The 12,967-nt window shown below is 28.3% G+C and overlaps 1 protein-coding gene across 3 annotated transcripts in view; it reads left to right on the forward strand.

The window, feature by feature from the left end:
• Positions 1 to 12,967, forward strand: part of Mondo (MLX interacting protein mondo) — a 284,390-nt gene that overhangs the window by 131,740 nt on the left and 139,683 nt on the right. For all 3 annotated transcript variants that reach the window (XM_075364989.1, XM_075364990.1, XM_075364991.1), the window contains exon 2: positions 5,829 to 5,935. In XM_075364989.1, the coding sequence (XP_075221104.1) occupies positions 5,829 to 5,935 (107 nt within the window). The remainder of the gene's footprint in view (positions 1 to 5,828; positions 5,936 to 12,967) is intronic.

The raw sequence follows: 12,967 nt of genomic DNA on the forward strand, positions 1-12,967 counted from the left end.
AAAAAAACACAGTCAATGAGTGTGGTCCACACCTGCTAGCAAAATCAAGAAAAATGTTAAAAATATTTTCTGCCTGGAAATTGTAACGACTTCGATTTAAATCAATAATCCCCCTATATGTTCTCAGTTGCAGACAAAATACAGTATGCAACTCTCTATAATGGACATTAATGCATTCTTGTGAAGTTTACGACAGTTGCCAAGGTGAGTATTGTAACTTACTTTACACTCACGAATCGATGGCCATTATTTTAGGCATTTTGCTTAATGTGCTATATTTTAATTTCTGTTAAACATGAAAACTGTCTTTAAAAAGTAATTTTATAACTAGATTTTGTTTACTTTTATAGTCATCATCGGTAAATTGAAGGGAATATAAATACAAAAACAAAATTTAAAAAATAAATATAAAAGAAATATTTAAAAAATAATAAATTAAAAAAACTTTTGAAATATTACAAATAAAAACTACTTTCTATGTACAAATTTAAAAACAATTGACTATTAAATTTAACATTGTTTTAATTAACCCAATTTGAAAGTGAAATGTTAGTTTAAATACACTCAGAGTGGTCAGTCAAAGTAGAATATATAGACTGGGGAATCTAAGTGTTACACATTTTCAAACCTGAAACTGTATTTCAAAATGGAATAGAATCTTTAAGTATTTAATGAAAAAAAATTGATACATTTTCAAACGCAAAAATGTATTTCAAAACTGGGAAAATATTGACATGTACTACTGTATGATAAAAAAAATGGTAGGTGTGTAGTTGTTAATTGGTACATTTTTCCAAATGAGCTATATAGTTTATAATGATTTAAATGTTATAGATATAAAATTAACTAATCAAATTATATTTTTATTTAATTTATTATGAACAAAGAATTTTTTTTCATGTTTTTAGAATGGTACATTTAGTTTCTGTCGTCTTACTGATTAATACTCGATAGAGGATAATTTATGTAAAACTGGTTTTCTTGCATACTGGTTTAATTTGTTGTTTACATTTAATATATATTCTTTTTTTTTGCCTTCAGTCATTTGACTGGCTAGATGCAGCTCTCCAAAATTCCCTATCTAGTGTCAGTCATTTCATTTCGGTGTGCCCCCTACATCCTACATCCCTAGCAATTTGTTTTACATATTCCAAATGTTGCCTGCCTGCACGGTTTTCCCATCTACCTGTCCCTCCAATATCAAAGCCACTTTTCCAGGGTGCCTTAATATGTGGCCTATGAATCTGTCTCTTCTTTTAACTGTATTTTTTCAAATGCTTTTTTCTTCATAAATTTGCTGCAACACCTATTCATTTGTCACTTTATCCATCCATCTTACTTTTAACATTCTCCTATAGCCCCACATTTCAAAAGCTTCTAATCTTTTCTTCTTAGGTACTCCGATCATCCAAGTTTCATTTCTATGCTCCAAACTTATACTTTCAAAAATGTTTTCCTGTAATTTAAATTAATTTTTGTTGTAAGCACATTATATTTCTGACTGAAAGTTCATTTCACTTGTGCTATTTGGCATTTTATATTCATTAAATAATTATTAAGGAAGTTTTCTTCAAAATTATTTTTAATAAATACAAAATCTTCCTGTTACTGTTTTTGCTTAGTATAAACTTTTTAAAAACTTATTTTTTTTGTGTATTTTTAAAAATATTTAATTATAATCTTGTAATTGTAAAATATTCTGGATGTGCTAACAGCTTTTATATTTTCTTATACTAGTAGATGGTACAGAAAAACACTTACAGATACAAAAATGTTAATAACTATCTTACCTGTTACAAGATATTAAAATAGACCTGATAATATACAAACAACTCACCAAGCATTATACATAAAATTAGTTTCAACTTTTACTAATTATCTAATTTAAAAACAATACACACTCAGAGTTGTATTAATTGTTATGTGAAAATATTGTAAATTATTAAACAATCTTGACATCCACACTAGGACGGTTTTAATTAATAATTACTGTAAAAATAATCAAAAAGGATCATACCTTTAATTCTTCATCCAGTTTTTCTGGTAAACTGTGCAGTTTCATTTCATTATTAAAATTTGTCCTTAAAAAGAAAAAAAAAACTAAAGGAAGGTCCCCTTTTTTTGATTGTCTTGCAACCTTGATGTGAAATCTAAAATAAAAAGATGTTAAAAATATTTCCTACTAACTGTTGTTTTGTTTTGGACCCACATCTTTCTACTTTCTGACCACTTTTTCAAGTAATGTCTGTTATATTGTGGAATGTTTATTTTTTATAATTAAAAATAGACAATATGTGGTATATAGATTGCAAAATGTTTAGTCATATTTTTATTTTAAAATACTACTTCATCCATTATGAATGAAATGAAGGTTGTTTTTTCATTTCTTTACTCATATGTTTACTTAGCATATCAGTACAAATGTATAAATTTTTATCATTTTTTAAAACAATTTATTGAAAAATGGTTGTTAATTGGAAAGCTGTTGGTCCAAAAATGATCAAACAACAAAAATTACAAAAAGACTTACTTTTACCCCCTGCCTGTGATGCACGTGAGTAAAAGGAATAAAAAGGACAACTTTTTTTTTAGTTTTTCAGGGTTTTTTCAAAGACTGATTTCAGTAACAAAATAAATTTATATATGTTAAAAGAAAAAAAAATGGATATACCACCCGTTATGAAATAACTTATCTAGCTTCAGACTCGATGTTAAAGATATAATGTGATTATTATAACAAAAACAACTGTAGCACTGTACTGATACTAAAAGTATGTTGTGTTGCTGTATAAATTGAAAATAAAAATTTAAATAAATTTGAATTATTTTTTAATGAAAAATATATTATTGAATGATTGAAGGATGTGAAATACTTTGTTCAGTTTTGAGAAAATGATGTGACTGATTTTTTTCTACTATTAATTTCGATTTTCAGGAAACAATCTTGTGAAATTTAACTAACTTTCTCCGATTATTCTCAGACCAAGGTACACGGCGCACAAGTAAGAAATATTAGGAATTCTTTGCTGTCTTTCAGAATCTTGTTTAACTTATTGAAAAAATAACTAAACATTATTTAGATCATTTCATTTAAATGTTGCTCATAGTAACAACAAACATTTATAGAAAATTGTGTTTATGTATGCATTATTATTGAAGAATGACATTTTATGAACTTCATTAAAAATAATAGCAGTTTGCCTTTGTCTGTCTATATCATATATAGTATATTTGTGGAGTTTATAATACATTATTTCCTGAATGTATTTCTTTTTTAATTAAAAACCACAAATAAAACAAAAAAAAAATTATGTAATTTAAGTTTATGTAACATTTTATTTACTCCTTTAAAAACATTGTTGCACTAAGAAGTGAACAGGAAAAGAGCAAAATAATATGCTATATTACAAAGCTGTCATAATAGATTATTACTCAATATTAAAATAAAATTATGATAGGGATTAAATGATTCAGTCCTAAATATTTTGTTTAATTGCGATTATAATCCTAAAGTTCAAGTTTGTTATAGCTAGCTTATGGCAACCGTCAGCTGTAGTACGGGCCAGTTCCTTTCTACTAAGAATTATTTTTGATATTAAGTAAATTTTGTTTTTAGACATGGTTTATTTTTTACTTTCTTTTTGTATCTCTATTGCTGCTCTGTAGTAGCTATAACTTTAAAACTGTGATATATGGTTTGTCCAAAATTTTGATGTCACTTTATTTTTTGGAGAATTTTGATGTTTCATGGCCCCTGAATCAAAAAAAAAACATATTAAAAACTGGAAGATGTATGTATTCATATATGCATGTTGGCCTAGATATTAATCAAAACATAAATTCTTTGAAAATGACCCAAAAAGTTTCTATATAATGGAGCGTAGATAAAATTAAATTCTGGGCAAAATCAAAGAGGAGTGGGGTACTTTCTGTCATTATGAATATTTGACTTTTTGTGTAGTGGTCATAGAAACTGAAGCTTTAGTATGATGAAGGTACTTATTAAGTTACTTAAAAAGTTTTAAGTCGCTTGGATGTAGGGGGGACATTCAACATTATCTCAAACTGTTTTTTCCTCGTATCTGAAAACCTTGTTGATCAAAAAAGTTGAACTTTGGCACAAATATTTGGCTATATGTATTCTAGCTTTGATTTTGGATATTATCAGACAAGGAAACATCATGGATAACATGATATAGGTACCATCTCCCCTCCCAGGTATACAGGTGTTACCTAAACTTAAGCGACTGGTTCAGGACATCAAAATAAACAAAATAGTTCATGTGGACAAATATTCTGTCCGTACACCATTTTGTGTATTTTCAATAAAAAATTATGTCTTAACAGATTGAGATATTTTAATGAACTTTTGAATGTATGTACCCTACAACAACTTTTATAAAATATAAGTTTGAAAATTTTAACTATGGAGATTAAAAAATGACCGCCATTAAAGACTTTTAATTTTATAATACCTCTGAAAATAGTAGTTTTATTGAATTATGTTTTAATACATAAAATTTTAAGGCTTTTGTTGTAAACAAAATAGCATCTCATTTGTTCAGATAAGTTGAAATGTGGCTGAAATTGTGGATTGCAAAAATGATGCAAGAAATGAGACAGAAATTTGCCAGACTGCATAATCTAAAATCTGCATCCCTACTGTCCAAGCAATTAAGGTCGTATCTGATCTCACATTTTATTAGTTTTCTTCTAATATCGATAACAGACTTTTATTAAAGCACAAACCTTATTTAAAACATTTCCTTATAAGGAAATTGTACAAGTTATTAATTTTTTTGGGGATTTTTTGTAATTTCTGATACTTCATCTGTTTTTCAAGTTTAAAGATTTTGTATGAGCTAGTTTTCTATTGTGCATCTTTTGTGTTTATCTTTTTGCTCTATAATCTTACTGTCAAATTTATATTTGACAGTTTTATTTAAGTTATATTTTAAAGTAGTTAAACTTAACTTGTAAAGAAACCTTGTCAACATATATCGATGAAACCATGTGATTTTATGCTTTTGATTTTGGTAATGGACCTTCCTGTAATCTTATGGAAAAGAGTTCAAATTTTAGAAAATTTCTTATATATGATTGTATTACTTATTAATAACTTATATTAATTATTTTTCTTCTATGCTATACCATTTAAAAAAAAATTTGCCCTAAGTTTTTTCTCCCATATTTTTTGATTTGTACTGATACTAAGTCGAGCTTGTTTTTACTCATATAGTCAGGCATTCTTTCTCAACAGGAAGGATTACATTAATTTTTTGCATTACATTTACCGTCCCAGTCATATAACTATGATGCACGTATAGCATCTGATGTGCAAGAGACTTATAGTTTCTTTCCCCGAGAGTAGTAATATTCATTATACATTCCTATTTCCTTTATTGAACAGAATGATGGTAGTAGCATAGGGCTAAATATCACCTAAATTGCAATGTTCTTATCTTGCCTTCCTGCAACGGTATATCCAACATATGAGAAATGCAATAAAAGAATAACTTCACTCCTTATTACCTTAGAAAGTTTTGACATAGTACGTCTTATTTGAGAATCCTATTTCATTTTCACAATCAAGTGGTTTCTATTGTCAGGCTATGTTATTGATAAGTTACGGCTCTTAACATAAGATTAAGTGCATACATATCGCATTCTTTAATTAAAGAATTCTTTTTTAACAGTTTACTCGTTATTTTGAATTATTCATAAACAAATTTAAAAAATTTATTCATCACATGTGAAATTACAAATATCATATGTTTATTAGTACTAAAAATCTTTCCTTTTAACATTTTTATTTATTTTTGTTTCAGGCAGAAACTTACATCACCAAAATGGAATCGTTTCAAGGGTATCAGGTTAAGATGGAAAGATAAAATTCGATTGAACAATGTTATATGGAGGTGCTGGCACATGCAGTGTGAGTTTTTAATATTTAACAGTATGTAAAAATCAGATTAAAAGTCTAGGTTTATATGATGACAAATTGTTTTGGACAATATAATCTACTTTTTTCCACCTTCTTCAGATCGTCATAGCACTGTTTTAGTCAATCCTTCTCCTCTTTTGATATGTCTCGGTCATTTAGCTTTGCTCTATTCTGATTAAGCTTCAATTCTTGTTTATTCTACTTGTTACTTCTTCATTTTTCACCTGATCTGTCCACCTACCTTTTCCAACCTCCTCCATGCATGCATTTCAAATGCCTACAGCCTTTCTTTTTCCCTATTTTCTTAGCATCTTTTTCTGTAAAACTTCATAAGGTGCTTTCTCAAGTCGTAATTATATCATATCTTGCTGTATAAACAATACCCACTTCTTTCTATCGAATGCCTCCTTAGCTGTTACTATTCTATTTATTTATTTTTTTTATTTTAACTTTTGCAATCTTTAGTTAAAATCATATCTGAATACCTGTACTGTTTTAATCGTTTAATTCTTTCTTGTTTTGTGTAGATATTTATTCTTTTATTGAATCCCATTCTCATAACATTTGCTTATTCAACATTCATTTTTATTCCTTCTTATGCCATGATGTCTTCGAATTTTTAAATCATCTATCGAACAACCTGTACTTTCTGTCCTAAAAATATCTTGTCGTTTGTGAACCGTATACAGTTTTTTTTCATTCTCTATCTCATCATCTTCTAGAGCATTTTTTGCCGTATTTTCAACATTCATAATATAAGTTAAAAGATATGCACCCTACTTTGGGATGGGTTGCTTATTTTTTAAATTAGGTCATGCAATTTATATCCTTAGAAGCATTTATATATTTTTTTTTAGAATATTTATGACAGGTTCAAATAAATCATTTGTTCGGTTATGACAAGCAGGGAAATTAGGAGATTTAATACTTTTTAAAATCCATTATTTGTTTTTTTCTAATGTATGGCAACAGGTTGTTTTTAGTTCATCTCTCTGAGGTTATATAAATATATATATATTTTTTAGAAAATAATATTTATTCATCTAACCTGATTTTTAATATTACGTATAATAATAACAATAATTATCTAAAAGACAAATTAAGTCTTACAAGTTTTTTAAAATTTTGATTATTTGGTTTTCGAGTTAAGCATCCCGGAATCAGTTTACTAAGAATCTGAAAAATTAAGTGTTGTAGCATTTACGAGTAAAATAATTTAAAAAAATTAAATTATTTAGATATTGCTATCTTTATAAGTGATGTTGAAAATTTTAATCGATATTTATTTTTAGTTAATAATAAAGAAAATAAAATAATTTTATTTAAAAAGTCGATAGAAAATTGTCGAAAGTACTGCTAGAAATTGTAATTTAAAAAAAAAATGTTTCAGAATAAGGTTTAAAAAAAAACCGTACCCCTTTAATCATTGCATTTCTGGGTCTTCATTAATCGATACACTGTGGGGGTGATGATAAATTCTGTTGAAATTATTTCACAAATGTTGTTTATTTATTATTATTTCAATTTATTAACTTTATATATTTTTAGTTTTTTTTTTTTTTTTTAAATATGTTATGAAGGTGGAAATGTTTTATATTTTTTCAGAAGGTTAGCGAGTTCTGCACTTTAATTATGAAAATCAAGTATAGGATTTTATTGAACTTTTCCAAACTTTTGGCATTCGAATCTATTGACTTTTATATGGGTGAAACTATCCTCTAACATTAGAGATTTAACCCCCTAACATCTAAGAAATAGCAAGCTTAGTCATTACTACCTCTTGACCCATTTTTGTTTTCGTATGTTTTAAAATTATTTTTTCTCTAAATGTTTTGATAAATGTGGTGTAACAACTCTTAAGAGCGGTTACCCCGTCTGAGAATAGAGTTCCATAATTTTTTCTTACCTTTTTATTTTAGTGCTGCAAGCCATCGACATGAAACTTCTTATATTTTATAAATATGGAAATAGTTTTCAAGTATTATTACACTAGTAAAGAGTGTACGTTAAAATCTTTTTAAAAATTAACTTTCTGCTCAAATTGTCCAAATTTAAGATGTTTTTAACTCTATATTATAACGCTTAAAAATATATTAACTTTCAATAGATTAGGATAGCGCTCCTTTTAAATGTCCGGTTGACAAATCGTTTGAGAATTTATTTTTTTTCATTTGTATTTTAATTAGAAAAGAAAAAGTAAATAAAAAGGAAAATAAATAATATCATAAGGCGGTAAATTGTAACGCTCGTTTTTCTTTTTGTCTATTGGATTCCAGATAGAGACAATAGTTTTATTTATAACAACTAAATATCCGTAAATAACGGTTACTATACCGTTTGTTATTTTTACCTCAAGAAATATGAAAAGTCTTGTAACCGATCGGTCCCACGCCGCCGATGAGACCGACCGGTCACATACTTTTATTTCGATCTATTTCAAAACAATATTCTTAATATTTGAAAAACTATGAATTTTAGATTTATTTTATTTCTTAAGAATTATCTGTTTATTATTTATTTAAGAAGAAAGATAGTCTTTTTGTTGAGAATATTTTTATACTCTTCGATTAAATCGTTCGATTTACAAAGAACGTGTAGTTTTCGATTTATATATCCTGTAGGTACGAGTTAAAATTTCTGTTTAACTAACGTTCGTCACTGTTTTGAGGTAGCTGTTTTCACCGTGTTCTGTGAGCAGAGTCTTTGAGAAATATTGGAAATATCTTCTCCGTTCATTTCTACCCGGTCTGTTAATTCGAAGCGACATGAATCTTCAACATCTGATTTTTCACCGTCTAATGAATCAAAGTCGCAAAATTCATATTCAGAATAGCTATCTTCACAGTCCAGGCGATCTTCTGTATCGCAATCTAAACAAAAATCATTTTTTTTTGGACACGTAGTGCCTTTTTGTACGCGAAGGCCCCGGAAAGTCGCACATTTCATTTTGTTTTTTTTTAATAATTGTTAATAATGTAATGAAAATAAAACTAACTATGAAAAAAAGATAAATTGAATAAACACAAGAAAAAACGAATGAATACGATAAAATGAACGCGAAACCGAGCGTAAAAGTGACTAGCGAAGAATAATGATAATGTATATTACCACCTGCACAGTATTACACTTCTTACTCGAATGAACAACGGCACAGTACTAGCTAGGATGTAAGTAGCAGCATGCTTATCGCCAGACAGGCGCCAGAATATCGCGAGTCAACTTGAGACCGGCCGGTCCCTCAGGCAGGTGGCGCGTATCAAATAGGACCGATCGGTCTCAAAAGCAACAAACGCTTTAAGCGTATCATTATAGGCAGGAATAATTAAATTTTAAACAAATTCTGAAGAAGTTCAGAAAACGGTTGCCACCTTTTCCTTTTTAAGATATTTACTGCAAGATTTAGAAGCGTGCATCAGACTTCAAGCTCATATTTGCCAGTCAGATCAGGTTACAACAGTTAATTGTATGTGAACCGACATTTGTAATCTGAGTTTATAAATTAAACAGATTTTATAGTTATAAAATAAATGAATTTATTTATTTTGATTTAATGTATATCGCTTTTAAACTGGCAGTCATTAATCTTTATTAATTCTGTTTGTTAATGTAGAGGACATTTTAACTACAGTACCTATTTATAAGGATTTTTTATACATGTTATACATATTTTTAGGGTTTAATTAAAACTTATTACAACCCTTATATTTTTAACCAACTTCAAAAAAGGAGGAGGTCTCAATGTATTTCTTCCTTTTTTTTAATGTATGTTACACAATATCTCCGATGTTAGTAAATAAATTTTGATAATCTTTTTTTAATCGAAAGTATATACTTTTGCAGTGATCCCGTATATATTTTAATCAAATCCGATAATAATTTTAGTAAAAATAACAAACTGAATGGCTCGACACCCTTAGCTGCCGACCGCTCGCACTAGTTAAGTGCTGGCTCTATTCCTCGTATGACTAGGGGATATTAATAACAGTTTATTTATGTTTGTGGAAATGTTCATGGCATTTCTTTCTCAATTTTTCCTCCTTAAACTCTCATTCCTTTTTTAATTTTTTTTCTTTGCTACTTTCCTCCGACTCAAGATAAATATTAAACCTATATTTAATATTTATATAAAATAGTGAAAAAGTATTATCCCTAATTGCAAAATGATAATATAAATATTTATACTTTGCATTAATAAATTCTAATTTTGCAATATTAAATAATCATACAAGACGTTCCTGACCGACATCACCTGCACGAAACAAGTTAAATACTATAATTTTGCAATAAATAATATTCTGTAGTTATTATAAACACTTTTTAACCAGGTACTCGCAAACCTTGTCCAAATGTCTACTTGCGATAATGAAACCTATAAATTGTATAGATTATGTGACCTCATCACTTGTGTCACAGCTTTCTCATCACGTGGTCTATTTAATAACTTATTCGGGTCCAAATCAGACAAGGCGATGCCCTCTAAAGTTTTAACTCGACTAAGAGTGACATAAATTTGTCCCTTGGCAAAATTTTTCTTGCCGAGTTCTATCACTGCCCTGTCAAAAGATGTACCCTGCAGTTTGCGACTGGTTGTAGCCCAGCTTAATAATAGAGGTAGCATTCTGTGCTCGACATTTCCGTATTCCTTTGTCGCTTGGAATGTTGTACAAATTGGTGAAATGGCTACGCAGCCATCAACATCTTTCATTTTAAGATAAAGTCTTGTCATCAAATTGTATAAATACAGATTCTAGTAACTCTCCTTCCTCGTATATCAAGCCTAGGCGGTGAGAACATTGCTGTTACGTTTCGTTTGGCTAATATTTGACAATCTTTCCTTGATCCACAACCTCACCGCATTCTTCACTTCATCAACCGTGGTTAAATGAATACCCTTAACATCCCTTTTTAATAGAGGAAAGAAGTTAAAATCACAGGATGCCAAATCTGGATGGTATTGAGGATGTGAAATAGATTGAAATTTCAACTTCACAAAATCATCAGAGTTTGCATCTGATGTGTGTCACATTATGTTCCGTTATTTATTACATTTCAGCTGCCCTTCATAGATAGTAGAACAAGAGAATTTATACAGAAATTGTAAAAGTTCTACTTTTTGATTTATCAACAAAATCTTGAATACATTGTCTTTAATGCTTAATTTTTCTTACCTATTCAGTTGCTTGTTTTCTGACAAGGAAGGATATGTCAAAACATAGACGTGATGTTTTTTACATTTCATATCAGGTACAGAAATAATTTTTGTTATTCATTTATTACTCATTTCTATATAATAGATTTTTATAATTGAGAAAATAACTTTTTGGCGAGTCTTTAAAATGTGTTTATAACACTATTTTAATCATCCCATCATCATAGGAGCTTTAAAAGCAGCTCTGTTTTTTGTTATACCTCCTCAGTAAAAGGTAAGGTTAATTATTTTGTATTCATTATTTATCTGTTTTTTTTTCTATGTATACAGTTAAAAATATTTTTTTAATAAAAAAAAGTAGATCAGATCACCATTCCAGAACATTTTACCTACATTATTAAAAATTTGACAAATTTTTACTTATTATATGAAGTTTGTAGACATTACAGTAGATAGTTATAATTATTAAAATGCATTTAAAGGCACAACATTAGTTAATTGTGAACATACATAAATGCAAAATGGTAAAAATTATTATCCATTAATGGTAATAGCTTATTCTAAAATTTTAGTATTTAGCATTTGTTATACCCGCCGCCAATTTCTGTGGTGGAGTAGTGGTGTCTCTGTCTTTCATCTGGAAGGTTCTTCTTCATCTGAATCAGGCCTAGAATTATTATTTTTTCGTACAATAAAAAATCTTTTATCATCATAATGTGACTGTAAATTGGGTGTAAATGTTATGCCTTAGAGAAAAAATAGATAAATTATAATAAAAATGCTCTGCCTATGTTAGCATTGTTAGTTGAGTTAAGGGACATTTACTTTGTTTAACATTTTCTTTAAACATTTTTAATATTTCTAAACAAGTTTCACATTTTTCCATCCAGCGTATGTAAAGGTCAAAGGAAAAATTTGTTTTAAAATATCTTACAATTATAATATAAATGCAAATTATGTATAATGTAAATGATTATATATGATAACATGTTTAAGAAAATAGGGCTGTCTATACTGATAATTTTTTGAATTATAATTTTGTTCTCACGGGGATATCCAATAAAAACTTCTTCCTATTCTCCACAGCTGAATTTATCTGATATGTTTTGTCTTAGTTTATTTAAAAGATAGAAGCACTATATTTATTTGTCTCTTGACCATAGATGTGGTTGAATCCAAAGCTTATTGTTTTTCCCTTTCTTTCTTTATTTTTATTTTATTTTTTTAACAACCTTTATGTTATTGTTGAAGACTTTCCTCTTAAGATTATAATCCTGACTAAAATGAAACTATGGAAATGGAATTTTTTTAAAACTTGTTACAGAATTTTTAAGGCATTTTTAGATTGTAAAATAATTCTAAGATAAACACTTTACAACATGATTTGTTTTTAGTATAAATGTACCATTATATTTACAAAAAGAGTTATGCACATTTGCAAGTGAAACTAAATGTATGTTTTGATTATTAAACATACATCAGTAAATCATATCCTAGGGAAATTGGAAAAGGTAAAAAAATATTATTTCCTATCATTCACGTTGCAATCTGTTCAACTATTGAGTAGTAAGCAAATCACATGCCCAATGAGATGAGGATGATATGTATGACATGTAAATGAAGTGAGTCGGCCTGATTCTTGTACAAACTTAGAACGTCAATTCCTGAGATGTATGATTAATAAAACCCAACTACAGAGTAGTCCAGTAACCACTGTCTAGGTATTCAAATCTGTATAAAAGCAACCAAATTTTACTAGGATTTGAACCTGAGAACCTGTGACGATGAGTTTACTGTTAGACCAGTCTGTTGGGCTAAAAGATAAATATAAAGTAGATTTAAAAAACATGAATTGAAAGTTTATAAAAAAAATA

The sequence above is a fragment of the Lycorma delicatula genome, chromosome 4 (genome assembly GCF_047948215.1).
Source record: "Lycorma delicatula isolate Av1 chromosome 4, ASM4794821v1, whole genome shotgun sequence".
NCBI lineage: Eukaryota > Metazoa > Arthropoda > Insecta > Hemiptera > Fulgoridae > Lycorma > Lycorma delicatula.